Source organism: Mus caroli, unplaced genomic scaffold (genome assembly GCF_978045245.1).
Source record: "Mus caroli unplaced genomic scaffold, Mus_caroli_1 scaffold_10, whole genome shotgun sequence".
NCBI classification, from domain to species: Eukaryota; Metazoa; Chordata; class Mammalia; order Rodentia; family Muridae; genus Mus; species Mus caroli.
In genome coordinates this window covers 63,678,585-63,705,142 of record NW_028227265.1, presented here as the reverse complement: position 1 = coordinate 63,705,142, position 26,558 = coordinate 63,678,585, and the positions used below count along the sequence as shown (strand labels likewise).

The 26,558-nt window shown below is 36.5% G+C and overlaps 1 protein-coding gene across 3 annotated transcripts in view; it reads left to right on the top strand.

Moving 5' to 3' along the window:
• Positions 1-26,558, top strand: part of Marchf1 (membrane associated ring-CH-type finger 1) — a 481,764-nt gene that overhangs the window by 145,678 nt on the left and 309,528 nt on the right. For all 3 annotated transcript variants that reach the window (XM_029480932.2, XM_029480927.2, XM_085843942.1), the window contains exon 2: positions 2,869-3,017. In XM_029480932.2, the coding sequence (XP_029336792.1) occupies positions 2,907-3,017 (111 nt within the window). In that variant the 5' untranslated portion in view covers positions 2,869-2,906. The remainder of the gene's footprint in view (positions 1-2,868; positions 3,018-26,558) is intronic.

Here is a 26,558-nt window from a genome sequence, read left to right as displayed (position 1 = left end):
CACTCCAGAAAGGAAACATATGATATCATAACTTTATGAACCACACTATTATACTTTTTATTAGGTAAGAATTCTTTATTTCATCATGAGTACTAAAATGATATTAACTCATGGACTTCTTTTTAAATCTAAAAAATAAAAAGGAGAAAAAGTTTAAAAGTTAGAAATTTGATTATTGTTTTCATGGACAAATAGCAAATAAATGAAATGTTTGTTCATTGCTCATTAAACTGTTTGGTCACAGATATCATTTCACTCTATCTTTGAATAAAGACACTCACTACTCTGACACTTAGCACACTTCAAGAAATGCAACTGAGAACTGATGAATACCTGGGCAGAATACTGAAAATGTAGATGTGTTTACTGTCTATAGAGAGCAAACTGTTGGGTGCACATATTTCTTATTAAGTGAATCAATTTCTTTAAAAATCTCAAGCAGTGTATTCAAAGCAGACAGAATCAATGATCTGCTGCTCTGTCAAACCATTTCTGTCCAGTTTCCCTCAGCCTTCCCTGCCTGTGCCACAAATGACTCACTCATATTAGACCACAGGCTCCATTAAGAATTCCATTTCATTGCATACCTTTGACTTAATTTTATGAAAAAAATATGGCATTCTTGTTTACATTGTTCATATCCATTTAGTGGAGTATTTTGTCACAAAAGTAATCACTCATCCATCCACACCTAACCCTTCTTTGTGTTACTTTCTTGGAGCTCTGAAATGCACTGTTTTGAATCCTGAAATGTTATAAACCACCAGATTGCTAATTGCTTTGGATGCTGTGAAAAATAATTACTCCACATTATTTTTGATATTTAATTGACAGTGTAATGCATTTAACTAAAGACCCGCAATAAACTATTTCTAATTACTGAGGCTAGTGGAGTGGAAAAGTAGGTTGTAAAACTTTACAAGGGAAACAATGTCTCTCCATTATGTTCAAAGTCCTTGCTGATATGACTGTTAGAGACACAAAATTCCATCAAATGGAGAGCTCTGGAAAGCTAGGAAGAGTGTGTGGGCATTTCTAATCACAAGGAAATAGGAATTTATTTTAGAATTATTGTTTTTTTAACAGATTGAGCTTTTGTTAAAAATCAACTATTAAGTTTAATATATTTTAACTTAAATGTTCCTTCTCTTATTAGACCTTTACAAGAAATACACAATGATGACACTAAGATGATGATTCGTCTGTCACTGGTCTTTGTTCCATGAATTCTTCTTCTGAAACCTGAGCAAATTTTATTTGTTACTGGCATATACCATATAGTTCACAACAATGTTTTGGTTAATAATGCACTATGTGTGTCTATGCGTATGTGTGTGTGTGTGTGTGTGTGTGTGTGTGTGTGTGTGTGTGGTTTTATAAGGTGACAAATGAGATGATATGGTTGGGCCCTATTGTCTAATGACAATATCAATAGCATAACATCATATATAGTACATTCTATATATGTATATATATATATATATATATATACACACATACATATATATCATTTCCATACATATTGTAATGCTATCACCAACAAATCTACTATACTACTACCCTTATAAACACACAACACACATAATTCTGTGCAATTTGTCATGTAGAATAAGTAACTCTTTGTGGCTATCATTTTTACAATTATACACATCCTTACTTTAGAGAATATATATATAACTATATATATACATTTGTGAAATGTACATATATAGATATATTCATATGTGTGTTTTTAATATCTATTGACGTTTCCTGAGAAATGCTATGCCATATTATAATGCAGCAGCCTCAGATATCTTTTGTTTATGTGTCTCTTGATTCTGCCAAGAGCATACTCCCAGTGACTGTCCAGTGCATTCTGTGATCATCGTACTGTTAGTGTTCCACCTAGGCTCTGCCCCACAGTTACCCGACAGCAGTCAGGGATGCCTGACTCAGTATATAAGGGGCTGTTGGCCCCCTCCACACTCTTACCCTCTTACTCTCTTCCTTCTCTGTTTCTTCTCTCCCCATTCTTCCCCCACCATGTGTTCATGGCCTGTACTTCTGTCTCTCTCTCTCTCTCTCTCTCTCTCTCTCTCTCTCTCTCTCTCTCTCTCTCTCTCTCTCTCTCTCTCTCTCTCCCTCTCTGTTTTTCCCTGTTTCTACTTCCTCCTCAACTCCCTTTCCCATGCTCTACATAAACTCTGTTTCACACTATATGGCTGCTTCCTCAGGGGGAAGGAATATCTCAGCATGGGCCCACAGAGGCACCCTCCTTCCACCTCACCATACATCTCTTCTACCAAACATATTCCTGGCTCACTCTTCCTTCCTTCCTTCCTTCCTTCCTTCCTTCCTTCCTTCCTTCCTTCCTTCCTTCCTTCCTTCCTTCCTTCCTTCCTTCTTTCTTTCTTTCTTTCTTTCTTTCTTTCTTTCTTCTTTCTTTAACACAACACTTACAACAATTAAATTTTCTCCTCACTCATTGCTCAAAATGCATCTTTGTTGTCAAGGCTCACATGATTTTATACAGTTATCCTCAGGATGTGAATCTGATTTCAGTTCCAAGGTTAAGAATTGTTTTTATTCAACACTAGAAAGAAAGAAAAAAATAAAAACTCTGGTGTAGGAAAATCCTTTTGTTTCAAAAAGTATGTTAACAATGTATACTTTGAAAAGATACATATTTTCCACTGTGCAGTGACTCTGGGATAAGATTATTAATAATTGTTTATTCTTATTTCCCCTTCATGATTTCTAGTTAAAATAAAACCCCTCCATCAGTATTTCATTAAAATTTGGGGATTAAAACATTTCAATTATGTATATTTTCCAGAGCATAACTATGAGAAGTGATGTGTTTCAGGGAATGTAAATTATTTTCAGAATTTCAGGAATTGAAAAGGGAAAAGAGGAAGGAGAAAATGCTGGGCTGGTGTGAAGCGATAGCCCGCAACCCTCACAGAATCCCAAACACCACGCGGACACCAGAGACCTCAGGGGATGTGGCCGATGCCTCTCAAAACTCCACACTGGTGAGTGGAAAGTTATTTTACCTCAAAGTAGCTTGCACATAGATGGAATGATTAGACAATGGGGGGATGTGGACCCTGCTAAGTGAGCACTCATGTTTACAATAGCCTACTAACTTTACAATATATTTTTCCAGTAGATTCTCTTTACTTCACAAAAACATCTTATTTACATAAATCTAAAAGATCTCATATGTTAAACTTAATCAAATTAAGTAGCTTATTATTTTTCTTTGTGTTAATTTGGCTCATTGTAGTTATTGTAGTGACCTGACAGAAATACTTGTTGGGTTCTCTACTTTGTAATGGAATTATTGGAGGAAGACATGCACATTAAATATAAATTAAGCCGATGTAATCAAAGACTAAAACCACTCTGTGTTGCATATTTTGTTAAAATATCTCAATAAAAATGATAATTTTATGTCAAAACTATTTGAAGACTGAATTAATAATGCACTTCATAAAACATTGTTTCAGCTATAAGTTTAAATGCTTGCTTTCCCCTAACTAGCAATTTTCAATGATTAGAAAAAGATAATTCATTCACAAAAGGAGTTTTAAGTATCCTTTGCTTAGAATTTAGCTATAGCATTTTAAAAAGATTTATTTAGTTATTATATGTAGGTACACTGTAGCTGACTTCAGACACTCTAGAAGAGGGCATCAGATTTCATTATGGATGGTTGTGAGCCACTATGTGGTTGCTGGGATTTGAACTCAGGACTTTAGGAAAAGCAATCAGTGCTTTTAACCGCTGAGCCATCTCTCCAGCACCCACATTTTTTATTTTAATTTAAAGAAGGATAATTCCGTTTGATCTTATTTAAACCATTATCTGAATGTGGTGAATTGATTAGTTTACTATTTTGTAAGGTTAGGCGGACTTTTAATAGGCTATGTTGTTAGTTATCGACATAGAACCAAATACAACTGAAAACTTTATGAGATGTTCCTTTTTATTTTGGAATTATTTTAATTTTTAAATTGTTTTACTAGCTTAGTCTGTTTGAGGTGCTATAACAAAATGTCAGAAACTTTTAACTTACAAGCAACAGAAACCTATTCCTTCCAGATTTGAAGGCTTTGAAGACCAAAAAGTGCTGCCATATTTGCATCTGATGGGGGCTTAATTTTTGGTTTATAAAAATTAAAATAAGTTGCTCCCATCATGGGAGATGCAAGCAAGCTCTCTCGGGCCTTACCAGTGGAGCACTGATCCCATTGACGAATCCCAGTGCTGACCATGATCAAATGGAACATCATAATCATGACCTATTAACCCAAGGCTCTTCCTCTCTGTTCTGTTACTTGGGCAAATATTCAGATAACAACACTCGCATAGAAATGCTCATCCTGAATAAATATTAATGAATGTTATCCAGAGAAACTATTCCAAACGTAGCAAGAGGTTGTCATACTGTTTTGACTCCTTTGTTGTATATTGTTGGCAGCAGGGTAAGGTTGTGAAGAGATAAGACACTTATAAGACACTTAGAATCCTGTGAAATCGACCCTGTGAAATTATCTCCACTGTCTCTTTTCACTCTCAGGTTTTTGCAATTTTTATTTATTTTTATTGTTTTAGAATTCCATACATGCATATATGTGTTTGAGCCAAATTCACATCACAGGCTGACATCAATTAATCATACTACATACGGTATTTATATACAAAGATAGATTTTGTCTTGTATCAGAGTATATAAAATTCTGAATTAGAAAATTATTTTATTCTATTTTCATTAAAGTGGCTTTGAGTATTTAACTTCTTTTTTTTGAGACTCATAAGTTAAACCCATAGAAACATATTGAGCAAACCTTTGGTATAGCATTCTCCTTGTGTCCCAGTGACTTAATTACATAGATAGATGTGATGGCTTAAGCATGTTAATTGACCTCCTTGGCTAGAGGCAAGGAAAGTATTACAGGTGCCTGGCACTCCTAATAAAGGAAAAATATACTCAATTACTAATATAATCAAACCCAGGAGTTAAGAATAGATTATATCAGGCAATAGCCACTAAACTCTATAACATTTTACAATTAAATCCATTTAATAACATATAAATTAAAATAGTTTTCCTTCTCTCAGAGCATGACATACCTTGGGTTGTTCTCATTTTATGTAAACTGCCAAAGAAGCAATTGAATGGAGTAGGTTCCACCTGTCTTGGATGCTGCCGTATGGTGCACAGAGCCTCCTTTGTCATTAATTAAAATGAAAAATCTGAACTACTGTTCCTGGTAGCTACTATGGAGCAGCTTTGAATGCATGGACATATTTTTTATTAGCCAAAACTTCATGTCAGACTCAATTAAACTGCCAAAACTTCATGTCAGACTCAATTAAACTGTGACAAAAAGTAGTAGTTATGTCTCCTATGTGACTAGGAAATGAGAGGGAGGTACTGAGCACTCAGTACTGCACACTCAGTTCATCTCTGCCAGAGCCCATCTCTCTGGTCAACAAATATTCATACTATGTTCCATTCTGTCATAAAAGAAGGATACTCTCTAGATAATAGCTTAGGATTCTCTGAGTATAAAGTACAAAGTTCATGACAAATAATCATTCATTGTCCTCATTATTTGTTTAGGACAATGCTGACCATAATCAAATTATTTGTTCTTTGCAAGTCACTACATTTTATAACCAATATGTAAAACTAGAATGCTTTTTCTATTTCAGAGAGATGGGGACAAGAGTGCTTTTATGTATTTTAAGGCTTATATTTCTAGAATCAAGCCCTTTCTTCTACTATCATTCGCTGAAATCATATTAGAGTTTTGATCTGTTTGTTTCACAGTACCCTCTAGGCCTAGAAAACTTCATTCTTAAGAGGCCTTCTTCCTCTTCTTCCAGGTTTCACTTATATTGAAGTGTCTTGAAAAATAGATGGAAGGATTAATCCTTAATACAATCATTGTCCAGAAATGCTTTATTTAGCTAGAAATTCTACTGGGCACTGGGCTGTCAATCATTTCATATTTGCCTTGACTCACTGTATTTGAAATTATGCCTTTATTATTTGAGTTATTCTGTGCCATGCTGTTTAATTCAGTCAGTGTAATAGTCTACCCTATGAGTTTTGAGAGAAGTGACTGTATTATTATTATTAATCTTGGGAATCTTCTGAATTCTCTCCATTTGTATGCATATCTCCAATATACTGGCCAGTTAATTCCTGAACTGATAGTTCTTTAGTAACATGTAGTCAGTGATAATAATCATATATTATAAGGTTTTGCTTTCCAATCAATATACATTAGATGTCTGAGATGTATTTCCAGCTGTGCTGGATGGTTTTATGTCAACTTGAAACAAGCTAAAGTCATCTGAGAGGTGGAAACCTGAATTAAGAAAATATTCTGTAAGAATGGATTGTACACACGCCTGTAACACATTTTCTTACTTAGTGATTGGTGAAAGAGGGCACAGCCCCTTGTGGGTGGTTCCATCTCTGGGCTAGTCTTTCTGGGTTCTATAAAAACCAGGCTGAGAAGTCAGGAGGAACAAACCAGTAACAGAACCCCTTTATGGCTTCTGAATCAGCTCCTTCCTCCAGGTTCCTGCCCTGTTTGAATTTCTTCCTGACTTCCTTTGATGATTAACAGGGATGTGGAAATGTAAGCTAAATAAACTCTTTCCTCTACATCTTGCTTTTTTGACCATGATGTTTCATCACAGCAATACAACACTAAGACACTGTATTGACTGAAACCAGAAGTTTTGTCAAAATGCCATGCAAATAGCTAGGCTTTTAGCTTTGAGATCAGTGTCTTTATCATCTATTGACCAGTCATTAACTTTTGGGTGTGTGTTACAGAGCATAGATTTGGCTACTGATACAGGCATTTGGATAATATAAAAGCTGCAGTCTAGTTAGAAAAACAATAACCACACCAGCAATTTTACCTGAAAAAGAATACAAAAGTTATTGAACCTGATATTAAAATACTGGAAATGTCAGTTGTATATAAACTTGGCAACTTCAAGAAGTAAAATTTACACTCATGGAGGATGAAAAAGTAGGGAAGCAGAACAAAGCCAGCAAATATGAAGGAGATACTCTCAGATCTGTCTTTCCAAACCTCTCTAGGGTTTGGATCAGGCAGGCTTTCTTAGAAGGATAAGAGAAGGATCTATAATATCTAGTACCAAGATATTAAAAGGTGATGAAATTCTCTGTCCTTGTATATTAAATACAGGATAGGGATATGCTGGCTCAATAATGGTAGTATAGGCAATGTGAAAATAAAATCTTAGAAACTGGACCTCCCTCTTTTTTACCAATTTAAGCAATGATCAGCTATACCAATAGAAATGAGATAAGCATGTAGGAATGAGTTGTTTCTGACCTTGAGTTCTAGATACCATTAGTAGTAGCAATAGAGAACTTTCCAAGAATATTAGTAATAAAGACAAAGGCAATCTGAAGTCCTTCTGCCCCAGTGTCTTGAGGTACATTGTAGAATGGATTTAGAACGGAGAGGTTTTGTTTAGTAATGCACATGGAGAGATAGGTAGGGGTGGGAACTCTCAAATTCCACATCCTTATCTCCATAATGTTTGCTCATGACTCAGTCAATCTGGTGTAGGCCATTTGACTCACTTCTGCCACCACCATCGCCACCAATACATCAAGCTTTCATATCCCTGGTATGTTATGCAGTCACCAGGTTGAAAATAAAGCTTTTGCATTTCTTGAAGAAGGATCAGAGTATTTGTGGTTGATGATGAAGATGTGTATAGTAGGCATGAAAATGATGCTCACTGCTTCTATCCTGATATCCTGATTTTGTCTGGAATTCAATGGCATGCACAAATGTATTTAAGGGTAAGTTTGCAGGCATCCCGTCCCACATGACCTAGCTAGGAAAAGCTTTTTCATCAGTATATATCATAAATGTATTTTTTGCTTGGGCTTTGGACTTTTTGATCTTTCTCTTATGTATAGCTAAGATTTTGTTATTAGTTCACTGCTATCATAGAGAGTATTTGGGACTTTTCGGTGAAAATTATCCCTCACAAAAAAATGATAATGATAATGGTTGTTTATTATATCCCAAAAACTTTTCTAAGAATTTTACACATATTCTAGTTTTTAATATTCAAAAATATGATGAATTAGGTATGATCAGTATTGTTATTTTATAATAAAGAAACTCAAACAAATATGAATTTATGAATCTTTCTACCTTATTGATCTAAAAGATAACAGGTAGAGTTGAATTCCTAACAAAGCTTGGTTTCTAAACCTAGAAAGCCATCATGTTTCTTTCAAGTGGCAGAAAGCTATAGACATTATTTTAATTATAAATATTTGGCTTCAAAAGAAGACTACAGGGTCTCTTTGAAGGACTATTGGAAGTTAGTGGGTTTTGCTGGAGGGGATGGCATTTTCCTTCAGTGGTGTACCCAGTGATTGGTTGTCCTTGCTTCCATAAATGTCAGCCCCCCTCACTCTCATGCCGAAGCCAGAAATTCTAATTAAATTCAAAGATCACTCCAAAAGAGAAGACATGAAAGTATAAGAGGTACTGGCTGGAAGGAGATGTTTCAGTGGAAGAAGGAGGGGATGAGAGAGAAGAATAGGGCTTGATGAATACTAAAAGTTATAATACAAATATATGAAGCATTCACACAATAAAAAGAAAACAACAATGAGAAAATAAATCATTACAGTGTGGCATAAATACAAGAGGAATGTTTTCATAATTGCTATAGGTGTCAATTAGATTAATCCATTCTCTGTACTGATTGACATATGAATGGGGTTCATTGTGTAGCCATTTTCATCATTGCATTCTCAATAACTAGCATGATTGTAAAGGGCATGTTTTTCTCTTTTGAGCTTGCATGAAACAACTGTGAAGCATTCAGATTATCTGCTTTTAAAATTCAGAACATATTAATTGTGTTTAAAATTTCTCAAAAACAATAAGAATCTTGAGGGACTTGGGAGATTGTGTTTATCAAATAAACACCCTGACAAATTCACCACAAGTCAGGAGAGGAGAATCATCATATAGTGAACAGGAAAGGGAACACTTTTAAATTTATTGTGACACAATTGCATTTGTCACAAACAAAACTGTCTTATATCAACTACACCCTTAAGCAATTTAGCAAATCAACTCAGAATTCTAATATTAAATTTAAAAACAAGAGTGAAGATCAAAAGAATCAGGAATAAGGCAATAAATGCTTTTATGGGGACTGAAGTTTAAAAAAATCTATAAAAGTCAATGTAGGAAGATTCCCGGAGCTCTTGACTCTAGCTGCATATGTATCAAAAGATGGCCTAGTTGGTCATCACTGGAAAGAGAGGCCCATTGGACACGCAAACTTTATATGCCCCAGTACAGGGGAACGCCAGGGCCAAAAAAAAATGGGAATGGGTGGGTAGGGAAGTGGGGGGGGGCAGGGTATGGGGGACTTTTGGGAGAGCATTGAAAATGTAATTGAGAAAAATACGTAATAAAAAAAATATTAAAAATTAAAAAAAAACTGTCATTTTAGATGGTCAGCAATGACTCCAGAGAAAATGACTCTCCTCTAGTCAATGCTTATTCTTTAAGGGTATAAATAGTCTGCCATTAAAAAAAAAGAAGAAAGTGTCAGTCCATGATAGAGGTGACCTCCTGCTTCCAAACATATTTTCATCAGCTCAGATCACATTTTCTAGTCTACTTATGGTCAGATGGCTTCAGACATACAGTGGTGTTTTTGCCCTATAAACCAATCATAAATTTAAAATGTTAAGGCAAAGTGTGCTTAATATACTTCCTAGGTGACCACCATAGTTTAGCAACATGCTACACTGTAGGATGACCTCAGTCGAACCTGGTGATCATATGCTGACTGGGCGTTGTGACTCTGTACTAGTGTCTAGCATCCAAAATGATTGCTGTCCTATGTGACACAAATTTGCAAAAACACTGAAATATAAAAATGTTAGAATGTGTTCTTCTAGTGCTTATTACTGTCTTGCCATCATAGAATTGAATATTTTTATTAGGTATTTTCTTCATTTACATTTCAAATGCTATCCTGAAAGTCCCCTATATCCTCCCTCTGCCCTGCTCCCCTCCCCTCCCCACTCCCACTTCTTGGCCTTGGCGTTCCCCTGTACTGAGGTATATAAAGGTTGTAAGACCAAGGGGCCGCTCTTCCCAATGATGGCCGACTAGGCCAACTTCTGCTACATATGCAGCTAGAGACACGAGCTCTGGGGTACTGGTTAGTTCATATTGTTGTTCCACCTATAGAGTTGCAGCCTCCTTCATCTCATTGGATACTTTCTCTAGCTCCTCCATTGGGGGTCCTGTGTTCCATCCAGTAGATGACTGTGAGCCTCCACTTCTGTATTTGCCAGGCACTGGCTTAGCCTCACAGGAGACCATCATAGATGTTTCAAATATGAAGTTTTCTGGAAAAGACTAATCAAGAAAGACTAGAAAAATGTTCTTAAGGAGAGGCAGGAATAGTGACATATCCATAATGACAACACTTAGGAAGCTGAGACAGGAGGATTGCAAGTTTGGAACATATATTGAGATTCAGTCTCAAAAATAGAAGAAATATGTAACCATGAGTTTTAAATGCCACTCATTTAAAAACAATATGTATTGTTTCTTAAGTTTAAAATCTTCAAAGTAGTTTTTATATTTTTTCGGGCAATTTAACTCTCTAAGTATGTACTAAAATTGAGATATTGTTGAGTATTTAGATTTATATAATTTTCTCTCCAAATCACAAGAACCCAGATTTTATGGTGTCGAGAGCTTTAAGAAATATAGCTATGCTCATTATAAGAAGTTGATATTCACTTGTGCTGTATCTAAGTCCCTCTTATACACTGGAAGTATTTGTTAATAAATTCAGCAGTGAAAAGGATCCAAGCTTAACTTTGTTACAGCCTTTTATTTTTAAAATAGTACAGGCATTTAGAAGTTAAGACCTTGAACTTAAAAAAATAAAACAAAACAAAAAAAAAACCTAATGATCAATTAGGAATAAAAACCAAATATTTATTTTTGAAGCCCATAAACAGATTGTATGTTTTTTAAAAGATTTATTTTCTATTTTTAAAAATTTATTTATTTATAGTTTATTTTTTAATTCACTTTAAATACCAATCAGAGGTTCCATTCTCCTCCCAATTCACCCTTTACAAATCCCTCCCCAAATTGTCCCCTCACCTTTTCTTCAGAGAAGCGGGGGGGGGGGTGCTCCTTGGGTACTATCTCACACTGGAACATCTAGTCCCAGCAGGACTAGGCATATCCTTTCCCACCAAGGCCCATCCAGATAGTTCAGATAGGGGAAAGGGGATCCAATGGCAGGGAACAGAGGGGGTCCACATGAATACCAAGCTGCACATTTGTTACAGATGTGTAAGATGCCAAGGTTAAGTCCCTGCATACTCCCTGGTAGGTGTCCCAGTCTCTGTGAGCCCCCATGAGCTCAGGTTAGTGGTATTCTTGTGGTGTCCTTTACCCTTCTGCTTGCTTAATACTATTTCTACTCCACTCTTCCACAATATTTCCTGAGCTCCACCTGATGTTTGTCTCCATTTGCTGCTGGACAAAGGCTTTCAGAAAAAACACACACACACTTCTGAGACTTTACCAGTCTTGTTTCTGTTTCTGACATTATTAGTAGACACAGGCTCATCTCTTGTATCAATGGTTTGTATAATACAACCTCTGTATAATGACAAATATTTTCAGTGTAGTTCAGGGTTGCACTGTATGTGTGTGTGTGTGTGTGTGTGTGTGTGTGTGTGAGAGAGAGAGAGAGAGAGAGAGAGAGAGAGAGAGAGAGAGAGACAGAGACAGAGACAGAGACAGAGATAGAGAGAGAGAGACAGAGAGAGAGACAGAGAGAGAGAGAGAGGATCCTAAATACAACCTGCTTAATATATATAGTATTAACTGCCTGTTTGTTTTCAGAGATGATTATTTGGTATTGGATAACCAATCAGTTCCTGTGAAAGACTATTTCTCCCAGTGTCAGCATTTCTTAGTTATCTACAGTTGTTTGTATAGGGTTGTGTCTATTATTGTCCTTGTCCAGCTCAGTCACGTTAACTATACTATATTGGTCTAGTTTATGACATTATAAGTAGACACAGACTCACCTCTTGTGTGATACACAAAGAACCTCTTGTTTAATACATCCACTTGTTAATAACTGTTACTCTACCTACAGAAGTTGTACTATAATTGTATCAGTTGGGACTGGGCTCTACAACTATGTATTTGGTTGGTTGTGGTTTTACTCCACAAAGATTAATTTTCTGTATGAGAAGTAAAGACTACTAACACTTATCTGGTGGTAAAAGGACAAATATTTAAAGTGTAATTAAGGATTTTGTTCTCTCTCTCTCTCTCTTTCTGTGTGTGTGTGTGTGTGTGTGTTTGTAGACATATACATTTCTAAATACAACCCGCATAGACTACATAATGTTACCTGTCTGTTCCCAAAGTGGTAAACTGATAGTTTTGTGTTCTCCTCCAAGATCCAAACCTTCTCTACCCCTGGGTAAATGGCTATGTATCCAGTCTCAGGCATGTTTTTCCTATTGTTGAGTGTGGCTTACATCCATTTAGAGAGCTATGTGTATGCTTGTCACTACTGCATCTTTAGGGTTATCATTGAATGGCCATTGTAATTCATAGTTGTTATAGCTGTCAGAACATTTGGTTGTTTGCCTCCTTTAGAGGAGTACATGGCATCTTCTGATACTATGTAAACGTTGTCCTCAGAGAGAACTCATTCATATCAGTTCCTCTAGAACATAGTACTGAAGTGGGCAATGTCCTAACAATAAGGACTCACCTCCCACCTTTGGGGGGCGCAATTGGATCTGGCCCAATTAATTATAATCAACTAAGTCCAATATTGATACCTAATTCTAAACTTTTGATCAATGACACTAAATAAATGATAATAACATATGTACACAGAAGAGTTAATATGTTCAGTTAGAGATATGGAGATGGTGTTAGCTCTGTACACAAAGGAGCTAACCATGAAGATCATTTATGCATTAATAGTAAAACTATATCAGATATTATAATGAATGCACACTGTTGTCATCCTTATGGGATTTAGAGGCTACTAGAAATACACTTTTGAGTATGGGTGCTTTTGGAAAATCATTAATTGAGGAAGGAAGGCCCACTTTTGATGTAGGTTACATTAGCCTATAGGAACGGGTGCCCAATCTGAGTCAAACGTAGTAAAGAAGAAAGGCATTGAGTGCCTGCCTTCTTTTTTCTCCATTCTCTGGTATTTCAAGACATCATAAAGTAGCTTTATTCTTCTGGTTTTTTTAATGAGATACTTTCTTCATTTACATTTCAAATGCTATCCTGAAAGTCCTTTATACCCTCCCCTCTCCCTCTGCCCTGCTCCCCAACCTACCCAATCCCACTTTCTGGCCCTAGCATTCCCCTGTACTTGGGAATATGATCTTCACAAGAACAAGGGCCTCTCTTCCCACTGATGGCCAATGAGGCCATCCTCTGCTACATATGCAACTAGAGACACAGTTCTGTGGGGTACTGGTTAGTTCATATTGTTGTTTCTCCTATAGGGTTGCAGACCCCTTTAGCTCCTTGGGTACTTTCTCTAGCTTCTTCATTAGAGGCCCTGTGTCTCATCCAATAGATGACTGTGAGCATCCACCTCTGTATTTGCCAGGCACTGGCATAGCCTCACAAGAGATAGCTATATCAGGGTCCTGTCAACAAAATCTTGCTAGTGTATGCAATAGTGTCTGGGTTTTGTGATTGTATGTGGGATGGATCCCCAGGTGGGGCAGTCTCTAGCTGGCCCTTCCTTCCATCTCAGCTCCAAACTTTGTCTCTGTAAGTCTTTCCGTGGGTATTTTGTTCCCCATTCTAAGAAGGAACAAATGAAATTCTTAGGCAAGTGGATGGATCTGGAGGATATCATCCTGAGTGAGGTAACCCAATCACAAAAGAACACACATGATATGCACTCACTGATAAGCAGATATTAGCACAGAAACTTAGAATACCCAAGATACAATTTGCAAAACACTTGAAATTCAAGAAGGAAGACCAAAGTGTGGATACTTTGTTCCTTCTTAGAATAGGGAACCAAATAGTCTTCTGTTGACACACAATGAGCCATGCCTGCCACCATGCCTTCCCCACCATGATGCTATCTTTCTCCCATCAAATCATCTGACAAAATGGACTCTTCCTCTTTAAAGTTACTTATCATATCTTGGTGAAGACATTAAGAGTCATAGCTATAACAGGTTTCAAATGCTTTCTTTCTCCACATCTCTCTATGGCTATCTCCGTCCACAAAGCTCAATGTTTTTACCTTGACAACTTTCTTGAATTTGTTTCAGACTTTCTGCCCAACTGTGCTTCACTGGTTCATCCTCCTAGGCAACTCTCATTTTCTATTATCTTTATTGGAAGATATTTATAAATGTGTGGATGCATATTTGTTTATTTTCCTTTTTTCTACCTGAATAAAATTTGCAAAGGGGAAAAGAAGATCTGTTCTGTTTACTTATAGCTTCTCAATATTTGGAGGATAATAGGAATTTAATAAAATTTGTGGAATAAATAAACAACTTCAGCAGAGAGCACAAACTAAGCAAAAGCAAGATTTTTTTCTGTTTACAAAGTTCCACTAAGTGCAGCTGGATCAAGTATTAAATTCCTTCTCTTTATTAGAAATGCCATCAGATTTAAGACATAGGAGAATTGAATTTGAGGTTCAAACAATGCCATTATAGTTTCTATAGCCAAACTATATAGTTAAATATTGTGGATTTTTTCCCAAAGCACAACATAATGAAAGAAAAACTGTCCTTTCAAATAAAACATGCCTACCAGTTAGATTATTACCAGTGACATCTTCTCCCATTGTCTGCACAACCATTCCTGTGTTTTAGTTTGATTTAGTGTTATGTCTGCCTATAGCAAAAGAAACAATGCTTTTTCCAAATGTGATCCTCATTGAAAAACAAATAAAAGGGAAACAGAAAGGGGAGTTTTAGCACGTGAGATTTCTCATTATACCTGTTGACCTGTTTTCAACAGGCTCACACTTAGTTCATTTGTGGACAATGACCTGTAACATTCTGAAAATAAATTAATGTTAGCACAAATAGCTTTTCCAGATTTTCATTTGATTGCATTTTTCTTTCCCCTTTTAATTGTGATTTAATCATGCATCAGTTATTTTTAAAAATCATTATCACAAACTCTTTACTGAATACAGCCAAAGGCACTGGTTCATGATATCTAAATTCTTATCAGAGTAACTATCCAAAGCAAATGAGGAAAATTAAATAAAAGCCACAATGTTTTTCTGAGAGCTTTGATTCTTGTTAAAGATGTAAAACCATTGAAAATGTATCCTGGTGGTTGTTATGGAAACAGATTGAATTGAAGACCATAAAGGGGAGACTGATGTTTTAAATATTACACAATGAAGAAAATTGCATTTGCTGTGCTGCTTAAAGTAGTATATTAACTTTAATTGTATAGTTACTGAACAATGTCAAAACATGATTACTCACAATAGTAATAATTGATCTAAAAAGTATGTCACATGGGAAATCTTTCCTCTAAGGAATAAAGTCACAGGATCATATTCACAGCTCTTCTTTATCAAAATGTGTCACATCTGTCTGCTTAATTTAGATACAAATTAAATTGTGAGTAACTCAGGAAAAATATGCGTGAGCCTTGGTAGCTAATACTTCTATCTTTATAGAATTTAGCACACTTTGGTTTAGAAATACTTCATTATTTAAAGACCAATGAACAGAGTACAGTGTTTCGATGTAGAACTGGAGTGCATTCTGTAGTTCTAGTAACAGATGGCACTAATGACAGAGGGGCCCTTGACCTGTGATAATGGGCTAAGCTTAGCTTTGTCAGCAAAGACAAGGCAGAGATAATTGGCAGGATATTTGTTGACTGAGCTTGGTCTTGTCTCACAATAAAAATTATAAGTAGAAATAAGTGGAACCAGTTTTTGAAAAAGGACTGAAGAACTGAAGGCTATTTCTGTGTGGCACTCATCTTCAGAAGTTGAGTGGGTTGAGTACAATTTGGTTCGCATATAATTCCATATCTTAAAAAGCAATAATAATTCTTCAATAACTAAACATGCATGTATATGATCCATGAGAGTTTAGAATTGTCTAACTAAATGGTATGGGAACACTGAACTAACTGTTGCTGTTTGATTCTCCAATCATGAGAAGTCAGAGAAGGAAATCTCAGAATAGGAATCCCAAATTCTACTTCTTCTCCTCCTAAGTTCTTTATAGAGAATATATGCAGACTAGCTGGATCAATGAGATTTGAGTTCAGTGTGAGAATCTGTCTCACGGAATAACAATATGGAAAATAACCAAGAAAATAAACTTCAGGTCATCATGTGAATGCATACTCATGTACAAGCCCATCCACATGCACAAGAGTAAACCCACATGACATATACACACACACTGCAAACACATACACACACACACACGTGTGTGTGTGTGTGTATATATATATATATATATATATATACATATATATATATATGCAGCTAGAGACACATACACATGTATGTGTATATATATATATGTATGTATATATAATTTATTTTTAACTACTATTTGTTGATGGTTAGGTAAGTGCCAGACACTGTATTATGCACAAACATATAATATTTTCATGGGCTTATTTTTTATTGGCACTGTACATAACACGGAGTTTCATACCATTTTCATGCAAGCATATAATAGTACTATGGCAATGTATCTCCCCACCCCCTGATGATCTCCCCCATTCCCTTTTTCCTCCTCCCTTCTGTTGTTAGTACCATTTATCTCCCTAGACAGTTTGGCTTCCACTTTCGATATATACATTATCTATGCATTTCTATAAAATCTAAGGTCCACAAGTGAAAGGATAGATGTGTTCTTTATTTGTCTTTTTGAGTGCGATATAATTAGCTAAAAAAAATTCTCCCATTTTATTTACTTTCTTACCAGCAAAATAATGTTTTTCTTTATAGCCAAATACAATTCTATTGTTTAATATTACCTACTATTATAAGCTATAATTCGTATCCTCGGGAACTCTTTGAACATAAGAAAATACATAAATGATGGCTCAAGAATAAAATCAAGGTTAAACAATGGGTTTTTGAGTGTTTAGAATCTCCAGAAAAGCACTGAACCCAGCTGTGACGGTTCATGTGCTCCCTGAGACCAAAGGTCCATGATGAATATCAGAAACAGTGAGAGGCAGGAATTTGCATGATCCGTTTGTGTGCACAAAATGAAATTCTGTGCTGATTCTTCTCACAGTGAAAGACATCTTTCCCATTTTCTTTTTTTTTTATGAACAAAAATCAATGACATATTTATTACCAAAACAATACTGCATGTATATGCTCAAGAAAATGTGTCAGGGAAAATTCTTTATAAGGAACTGATTCTTGGTTTAAGGGGGAGCAACAAAACAAAATAAGATAGGCAAATATGATTAGAAAAAGTATTGACATCTGTATCCATCAAATGTGTTCAGGAATTTACATTGAGGTTAATTAAAACTGCTGGTAGATATAATCAATTATGAAGCTAAGTCATTTATTAACAAGACGGAAGCAATATATCATGTTAGAACACATAATTTCAGGGACAGAGGAATGGCTCTGTGGTTAAGAGTATCAGTTGCTCTTGAAGAAGAAAGACTTAATGCCCAACATCTAAATGGTGGTTCACAACCATTCTTTTTTTTTTTTTCCATTTTCTGTTGTTATATAAAAATAGCTATCTTCAGGAACAAAATAATAGAAATATTCTAATACAAACAGTGTGGTTTGAATTTATTCAGTCACCACTTGCTACATACTCTTACAATATGCCACCTCCACCAATACTTTAACAATATATTGATTCCAGTGAGAGAGCTACCCAGTTGAACACTGACAATTATAAAAACACAATGTATAAAATACATTCTTTGGTAGTCTGTGTGATAAGGTGCTTGCCTTCTGAGCACGATAAGCTAAATTTAGTCCCTGTAAACTGCATTTTTTAAAAAGACCAAGTGTTACATGACATGCACTTGTACTCCCAATGCTAGGAGGGTGGTAGACACAGGCAGCTCCCTGGGGACTGTGGCCATCCTAGGTTACTTGTCAAGGACCTAGCTGATGAAAAACTCTGTCTAAGCTAGAAGGCAAGGGATATGTCACCTAAAGAATAACAAATAATGCTGTTCTCTGTCCTCCTCAGGAACACATGGATCTTCACACATAAACATGCACATGGAGATACACGTGAATACATAAAAAACAATGTTTTTAAAATACATTGTTTGGCCATCTTCTGATACATATGCAGCTAGAGATGCGAGCTCTAGGGGGTACTGGTTAGTTAATATTGTTGTTCCACCTATAGGGTTGCAGATTCCTTTAGCTCCTTGGATACATTCTCTAGCTCCTCCATTGGGACCCCTGTGATTCATCCAATAGCTGACTGTGAGCATCCACTTCTGTGTTTGCTAGGCCCAAGAATAGCCTCACAAGAGACAGCTATATCAGGGTCCTTTCAGCAAAATCTTGCTAGTGTATGCAATGGTTTGGAGGCTGATTATGGGATGGATCCCCAGGTATGGCAGTCTCTACATGGTCCATCCTTTCGTCTCAGCTCCAAACTTTGTCATTGTAACTCCTTCCATGGGTGTTTTGTTCCCAATTCTAAGAAGGGACAAAGTGGCCATCAGTGGAAAGAGAGGCCCATTGGTCTTGCAAACTTTATATGCCTCAGTACAGGGGAACGCCAGGGCCAAGAAGTGGGAGTCGGTAGGTAGAGGAGTGAGGGGGAGGGCATGGAGGGACTTTTGGGATAGCATTGGAAATGAGAATACTTAATAAAAAATTTGATAAATTTCATGTGACAGGAGTAAAAAAAATACATTGTTTGGGGAGGAAAAATATTCCATTCTATTGATATGTGCTTACTTAACAGAGGGAAAAATAATAGAGAAAGTTCTTAAGTGTGCTGAGTGCCTAGTGTAATCATGAACAGCAGATAGTTTGATAAGTTAGTTAGTCTTCATTGCATCATCAGGAAATCTCAATGAGTCCTGTCTTGTAAAGGAGTAAAGTATGTGTGACTACCCTGCAAATAAAGTTGATTCTAGAGACATGTGCTAAGACACATTTCTATGAAAAATAAAAAAAGAAAATATAATCAGAAAACGATAAAATGTTTAATCTTATTAGTAGTAATCTTAATTCTAATTCTTAATTAATTCTAGTTATAATACATAATTCAATAATGTTCTGTAAGATTATTATTGGTATTATAGAGATACATACCTCTCAAATGTAGAGATCACATTCCCCATTTTATAGGGAGGAAACTAAATTCTAGGAAATTAAATATACATCGGCTAGGGTAGCTATGTAAATATAACCTTAAAATTTATAAGTAGTCCAATCCCATTACTTGGAGTTCCACAGGACACCAAGCTAACAACAATAGGAGGACCTGGTACAGATCTTTGCAGGCATCATGCTTGCCACTTTGGTCTCTATGAGCCCATGGAAGCCTTGCTTAATTGAGTCAGTGAGATGTGTTCTCCTAATGTCCGCCATCCCCTGTGACTTCACAGTCTTTCCTTCTTCTCTTCCATGGGGTTACATGAACTTCAAGGGAAGGACCCAATGGAGGCCTTCAGTTTAGATTCTCTCTGCATAATGTCTGGCTGTGGGTCTCAGTACTCACTCTCACATGCTGCTGGAGAAAGCCTTGCTGATGGCAACTGGACAAGACACTAATCTATGGATATAGTAGAATATCATTTTTTTTCAGTTGTGCTTGGCTCTATCCTAGGGCCATCCTACTCTGGACTATCCAGCCTCTTTTTTGTGTTTTGTGTTGTCTCTTGGGGGCCTATTTTTTTCTGGGAAGAAAATAAATTGGGAGTAGAGCTGCAGTGGAGGGAGGGTAGGTTGAGAGGCCTGAGAGGAGTAGAAGGAGTGGAAACTATGGTCAAGATGTATTGTATGAAAGAAAAATCTATTTTCAATAAAATAAAATACATGTCTTTGCAGGTCAAAAGACTGATAGGTATGTATATAGCTAGTTGACATATAAGTCTGACATGGAAGGTTCATTACTTCTGAGTATAGTAAAAATCATCCATTATATTTCTGGAGGAAATGGTATATTATTTAATAGATCATATTATATAGGATTTATTTGCTTCAACTGTTAATGCAATGTCTTCTAGCAAAATATGATTGGCATATGAAGCAAATTCCTTGGGTTTAAAAGACAAGACCTACCTCTGAGTTGATGACCTGTTAAATTATTTTTTTGTATCTCCATAGTCATTTCCAACTATAATTATTAAGTGAAATAAAAGATGAGTGCAGCTTTGTGATTCTACATTAGGAAACCCAACAGCTCAAACACAGATACGAGCATTTAAACACCTTGTTTCTATGTGCCTGATGCAGCCTACAGGAATAAAATTTAATTTAACATTCCAGTAATTCCTTAAAGATAAAAAAAAAAAAGAAATAGCTTTCACACCGCAGTTACCAACCTGTCAACTTACATAGACACATTGTCATACTAACCAAATTTTATTATACATATTGCAATGAGACTACAAACAAAAAAAATGCTTCTTTCATTTTCATGAGTTGGGTAATTTCACCTGTGAAATTAGAAACTCTAGCACTATTTAGTGGGCACAGCACTGAAGATGTTACTCTCAATACGTATAAGCTTCAATTAGTGTGCTGATACACATGGTGTCAGTGCATGGGCGCCTTGGCTGTAACTGTTTTCTGTATGAGCATATCTCTCCTTTGTGTTACCTTACTGTGCTTTATGAACTCAGCGTTGTTTGCATATGGGCATTTTGCTGGTTTCTCTGCATAGGAGAGGTCTATCTGCTACTACTTATCCTACTACTTGCTACTACTTTCATGTCTCTGTATCAAATTTTGATAATTTTTATAGTGTTTGAAAAGTTGCATTAGAATGTCATATCTGAGCTTGCTCTGGGATCCCTGATAGGGGCCTTATATTGTAGAATGCCATAGACCATATCCATCTAAACCAGCAAACTTAAGTGCTAAAGCCTGCACTCTGACTGCCTCACTGAACAGTCATCCCACTGTCTTCTCTATTCCCTGACATATGACATTGACATTAAACCAGCTGATAATCAAATAACCTCTAAGTGTTCAAATAAAAACAAAAACTCTACTTCGCTTACATTTTTTTTCAAATCAATTATTTAATCTTCCACATTACCTACCTATTTCAAGTTTTTCTTTTTTTGGATATTTTATTAATTTACATTTCAAATTTTATCCCTTTCCTGGTTCCCCACCCCCTGAAAACCTCCTATCTCATCCCTCCTCCTTCTGCTTCTATGAGGGTGTTCCCCCCACTCCAGCCTCCCCACCCTTGCATTCTCCTACACTGGAGCATCAAGCCTTCACAGGCACAAGGGCATCTTCTCCAATTGATGCCAGACAAGGCCATCCTCTGCTACATATGTGGCTGGAACCATGGGCCCCTCCATGTGTACTCCTTGGTTGGTGGTTTAGTCCCTGGGAGCTCTGGGGGTTCTGGTTGATTGGTACTGTTGTCCTTCCAATGGGTTGCAAACCCCTTCAACTCCTTTAGTCCTTTCTCTATCTCCTCCATTCAGGACCCTGTGCTCAGTCCAATGGTTGGCTGTGAGCACCCACCTCTGTGTTTGTTCTGACAAATACAGTCTCTGGAAGAGCCTCTCAGGAGACAGCTACATCAGACTCCTGTCAGCATGCACTTCTTGATATCCATAGTGTCTGTGTTTTGTGACTGTATATGGGAAGGCTCCCCAGGTTGGACAGTCTCTAGATGGCCTTTCCTTCAGTTTCTGCTCCACACTTTGTCTCCGTATTTGCTCCCATGAGTATTTTGTTCCCCTTTCTATGTAAGACTGAAATATCTACATTTTGGTCTTCCTTCTTCTTGGGCTTTCTGTGTTCTGTGAAGTGTATCTTGGATATTCCGAGTTTTGAGGCTAATATCCACTTATTAGTGAGTGCATAACGTGTGTGATCTTTTGTGACTGGGTTACCTCACTCAGGATATTTTCTAGTTCCATCCATTTACCTAAGAATTTCATGAATTCATTGTTTCTAATAGCTGAGTAATACTCCATTTTGTAAATGTACCACAGTTTCTGTATGCATTCGTCTTTTGAAGGACATCTGGGTTGTTTCCAACTTCTGGCTATTATAAATAAGGTTGCTATGAACACAGTGGAGCATGTGTTCTTATTATATGTTGGAGCATTTTCTGGATATTCCCAGGAGTGGTATACATGTGTCCTCAGGTAAAACTATATCCAGTTTTCTAAGAAACATCCATACTGATTTCCAATGTGGTTGTACCAGCTTACAATCCCAGCTTATTTTAAAATGAGAATTAGAAATTATTAAACTTATTATAGAAGATGCCAAAAAGCAAAACTGGCTTCTTTTTCATTAATTACTTAATTAATTTTTTACTTTACATCCATTCATAGTCCCTTTCTTTCCTGTCCTCCCAGTCCCATCCTTAAAGTTTCTCCTCACATTACCCTCTACTCTTCTCCTCAGAGAAGGGGAAGACACCCTTGGTAACTGTCCTACCCTGGAATGTCAGTCCCAGCAGGACTGTACATCTCTCCCACTGAGGCCCAACAAGGTAGTCCAGTTAAGATAAGGGAAAATAATGGCTGCCAACAGAGTCAGAGGCAGCCCCCACTCCAATTGTTAGGTGAAGAACAAGCTGCATATCTGCTCTAAATGAGCAGAGAGCCTAGGCCCAATTCCCATGAGCCCAGGTTAGTTGATTCTGTAGTCTTCTTGTGGTGTCCTTGACCCCTATGGCTTGCTCAATTGTATCCCTCACTCTTCCATAAGATTCCCTGAGGTCCATCCGATGTTTGGCTATGAGTCTCTACATCTTCATCCATCTACTGCTATATGAAGCCTCTCAGGAGACAGTTATGCTAAGTTCCTGTCTGCAAGCACTGCAGAGAATCATTAATAATGTCAGGGGTTGGCTTTCTGGATGGATCTCAAGTTGGGGCAGTCATTGGCTTGCTGTTCCCTCTGCTCCATCTTTATCCCTGCATATCTCATAGGCAGGACAAATTTTGGGTTAAAAGTTTTGTGTGTGGGTTGATGCCCCTCTCCTTCCACTGGAAGTCTTGCCTGACTCCAGGAGGTGGCCTTCAGTTTCCATGTCCCCCACTGATAAGAATCTCAGCTTGGGTCACCAACATAGTCTTCAAGAAGTCTCCCAGTCTCAGGTCTTCACTCATCCCAGAGATGCCTCTCATTGATTTCCCTTCTCTAAACAGCTAGCTAAGAAAGCCAAAGAAAGTTCACAGTTCATGCTACTCCCATGAACACAGAAAGTAAATGAAAACAAAGCAGCCCCATTATTAATGAGATTGTTTTCATGGTCCAGAAAGAAATTCTTGTGTAGTTTCCTCATGTCTCTCTCCCTTTGTTGAATTCCAGATGAATGGAGACTTTCTATGTATTATGTTTTAGCTTCCTAGGGGCTCCTTTATTATTACACAAAAGGCGCCTTTAGGAAGGCAGTTTCCGAATCCCAAGACTTCTTATCTGACCTAGCTGTTGCCTTGAAGGACTGATCACCTAAGCAGTTCTCAGCCATAGGAGACCCTCTGGCTTGTCAGGCATGTCTCAGGACTAAGTTATGAACAGGCTCTAAAAATTCTTCAAAAGAACAACCGCATAAAATCTCAGATAACAATCAATGACAAAGGGCTTCTTCAAAGTTTAGGTGCCATTACTCCAGATTCATGCCAGAGACAAGAGTTCTGCTAAAAGTCTGCTATACATAGAAGTACTAAGCAGAAATATAGGTGTTCCTGTATGCACCTGGCTCCCACACAGGTGCAGCTCCCCCAACAATCAGCATCTTCTTACCAAGTGCTGAATTTGGTGTAAGAGAAGAGTCCATATTGCCATAGTATCCCCAGTCCATGGTTCACATTAAGGTTCAGTCTAAATAGTGAACATTCATTGGGTTTAAACCAATTTTCAAGGAGCTGTTTCTACTATAAGAGTGTTTCAATACTCATGGCAACATTGTGTACTCTTTACACTTACACATCAATTCTTTCATAGAGGCATACTTAAACTTTTTAAATGACTGTATAAAACACATTATTTTACATCTTCTGCATATGATGTGTTTAGTAGTATTTGCATTATTGTTATATTCTTTATATTATCTGGATTTATGTACTATATATTTTTTAAGGTTCATGATATAAATTTGATACATTATAGGCATTATAAAATGACTGCCACAGTCAAGCTAACATACTTATTATCTCACTGTTCCAATTGCTACCACAGTGGTGTAGCAATACATAATACCAATCAGTGTAGTAAATTCCTCATATATAATACAATTACCAACTGTAATGTATTCCATGAATGCTTCAAATGCTCAAATTATGCACATCTCCTAACTGAATCTACACTTCTATCATCCCTCCTCTTTCCCCTACTTCCCATCCCAAGCAGCCACCACTCTGCTGCCCACTTTTAGGATCTAGCTCTGTGGGAGTCCACAGAGACATTAGATCATACTTTCATTCTAACTCATGTTTTGAAAAGAACAAAGTGATTTTTTTTCTTTAATTGTACTCATGATTCATGTGTACATCCAGCCATTTGTTTTTCCCTCACTAGTTGCTTTTGTCCATAACTGGTCATTTTCTTGGTGCCAGATTAGAGATGTGCATATAGTCTCTGAGATACGAAAGGAGTTACATGTAAACACAAGGAAGAATCAAATAGTAAAAATGAATAAAGGGTTCAGCAAATCTCAGAAATATGAACTTGGTTCATCTGTGTCATCAGACTTAAGATATGTTTAGAGCCTACTTTGTACATGTAATTAGATAAAAAACTTACTAACATTAAGTTGATCATTGATTTCTCTAAATTCCTATAGAATTTATAATAATGACACCTTTTCCTTTCAGACATTATGAGTATTTTCAAAATTGGAAATGTCTGAAATGCACTAATTTGATCTATTAAAATGTACAATTCAATGATTTAGTATGCATATATAATTGTAAAAGAATCAGCATTTAGTAATTTTAATAAATCTCCACATTGCTCAAAGAAACATACCATTATCATATTCTGCCCAGCTCCCTGGTCACCAGTAACCAGTAGTTTCTCTATTTGTGTGGATAGCTTCTATTCTAACTAATCCCTCTAAATTTTTATTTTCTGGACTTTTTATGTAAATGAAATGCTAAAACATTGGGTGATAATAGCTAATGATTCACCAATATTTTGGAGGTCTATCCATGTTGTAGTATGTGTTAGTAACTTACCCCAATTAATTGTCAATATTCCAAGAAGGACATTTCAGTTTCCATTAATCTCCTGGTAGGAATTGTTTACACTTCTGGGTCTTGTTGGTAAAATGATTTTGAAAACTCAAATGAAATTTTTACATGAATATGCATCTGTATTCTTAAGAGTTGAAATGAGTAATCACATTGTCGATGATAGCAAGTCAAGCATATTCCAAATGTTTTCACAGTGTATGAGCCATTTTCATTCCCACCAAAAGCATTCACATATTGATTTATCTCTGTGTTCTCCAACAGTGTTAACTAGCTCTTTGTTTACAGCTGTGTTAATGATCTTGAAGTGGAATTTTATCATGATTTAAATATCCATTTCACCACTCAATAATGACAGCAGACATTTTCCATGTGTTTAGAAGCCATCATATACCTGCTATTCAGAAACATCTTTTCAATGATCTTTTATCATTGAGTTGTAAGAGTTCTTTTACATTCTAGACACAAATCCCCCATTACATCTAAGAATTGCAAATGATTCCCCTTGGTGCATGGGTTGTCAAATCACTTTATTTATCAAGTTCTCTAAAGAAGAAAGAGCTTTATCTTGATGAGGTCTAAATTATCAATCTCCTCATTTATTACTTGTGGGGCTTGGGCTGCATCTATGCAATCACTCCCGACTGAATGAAGATCATGAGGATTCTTTCCCATGTTATCTCCTAAATTTTAACTTATATTTAGATCACTGACATGCTTTGAATCATTCTTTGTGCATGGTATAAAAAAGCCTAGATTCACTCTTCTGCATGCATATATTCATGCAACCTAGGTGCTGTATCTCCATCCACCATTAACTAGAATGACAATTGATTCAATCACCTAGTTTGTACACTTGCTATTATTTTAATTGTATTCTTCCCTTAGTTTATTATTCTCCTTCATCGATTCACTTTTCATTATTATTTTTTATTTTCTAACTTTTTGAAGAAGTCTTGCAAGTCACTGAATATCAGTTTATCATAACGTATGTGCTTTATAGTTAAAATTGGATTTGTTGTGATTTGATTCAAATAGTATTGTCCTTTGAGACTCTTT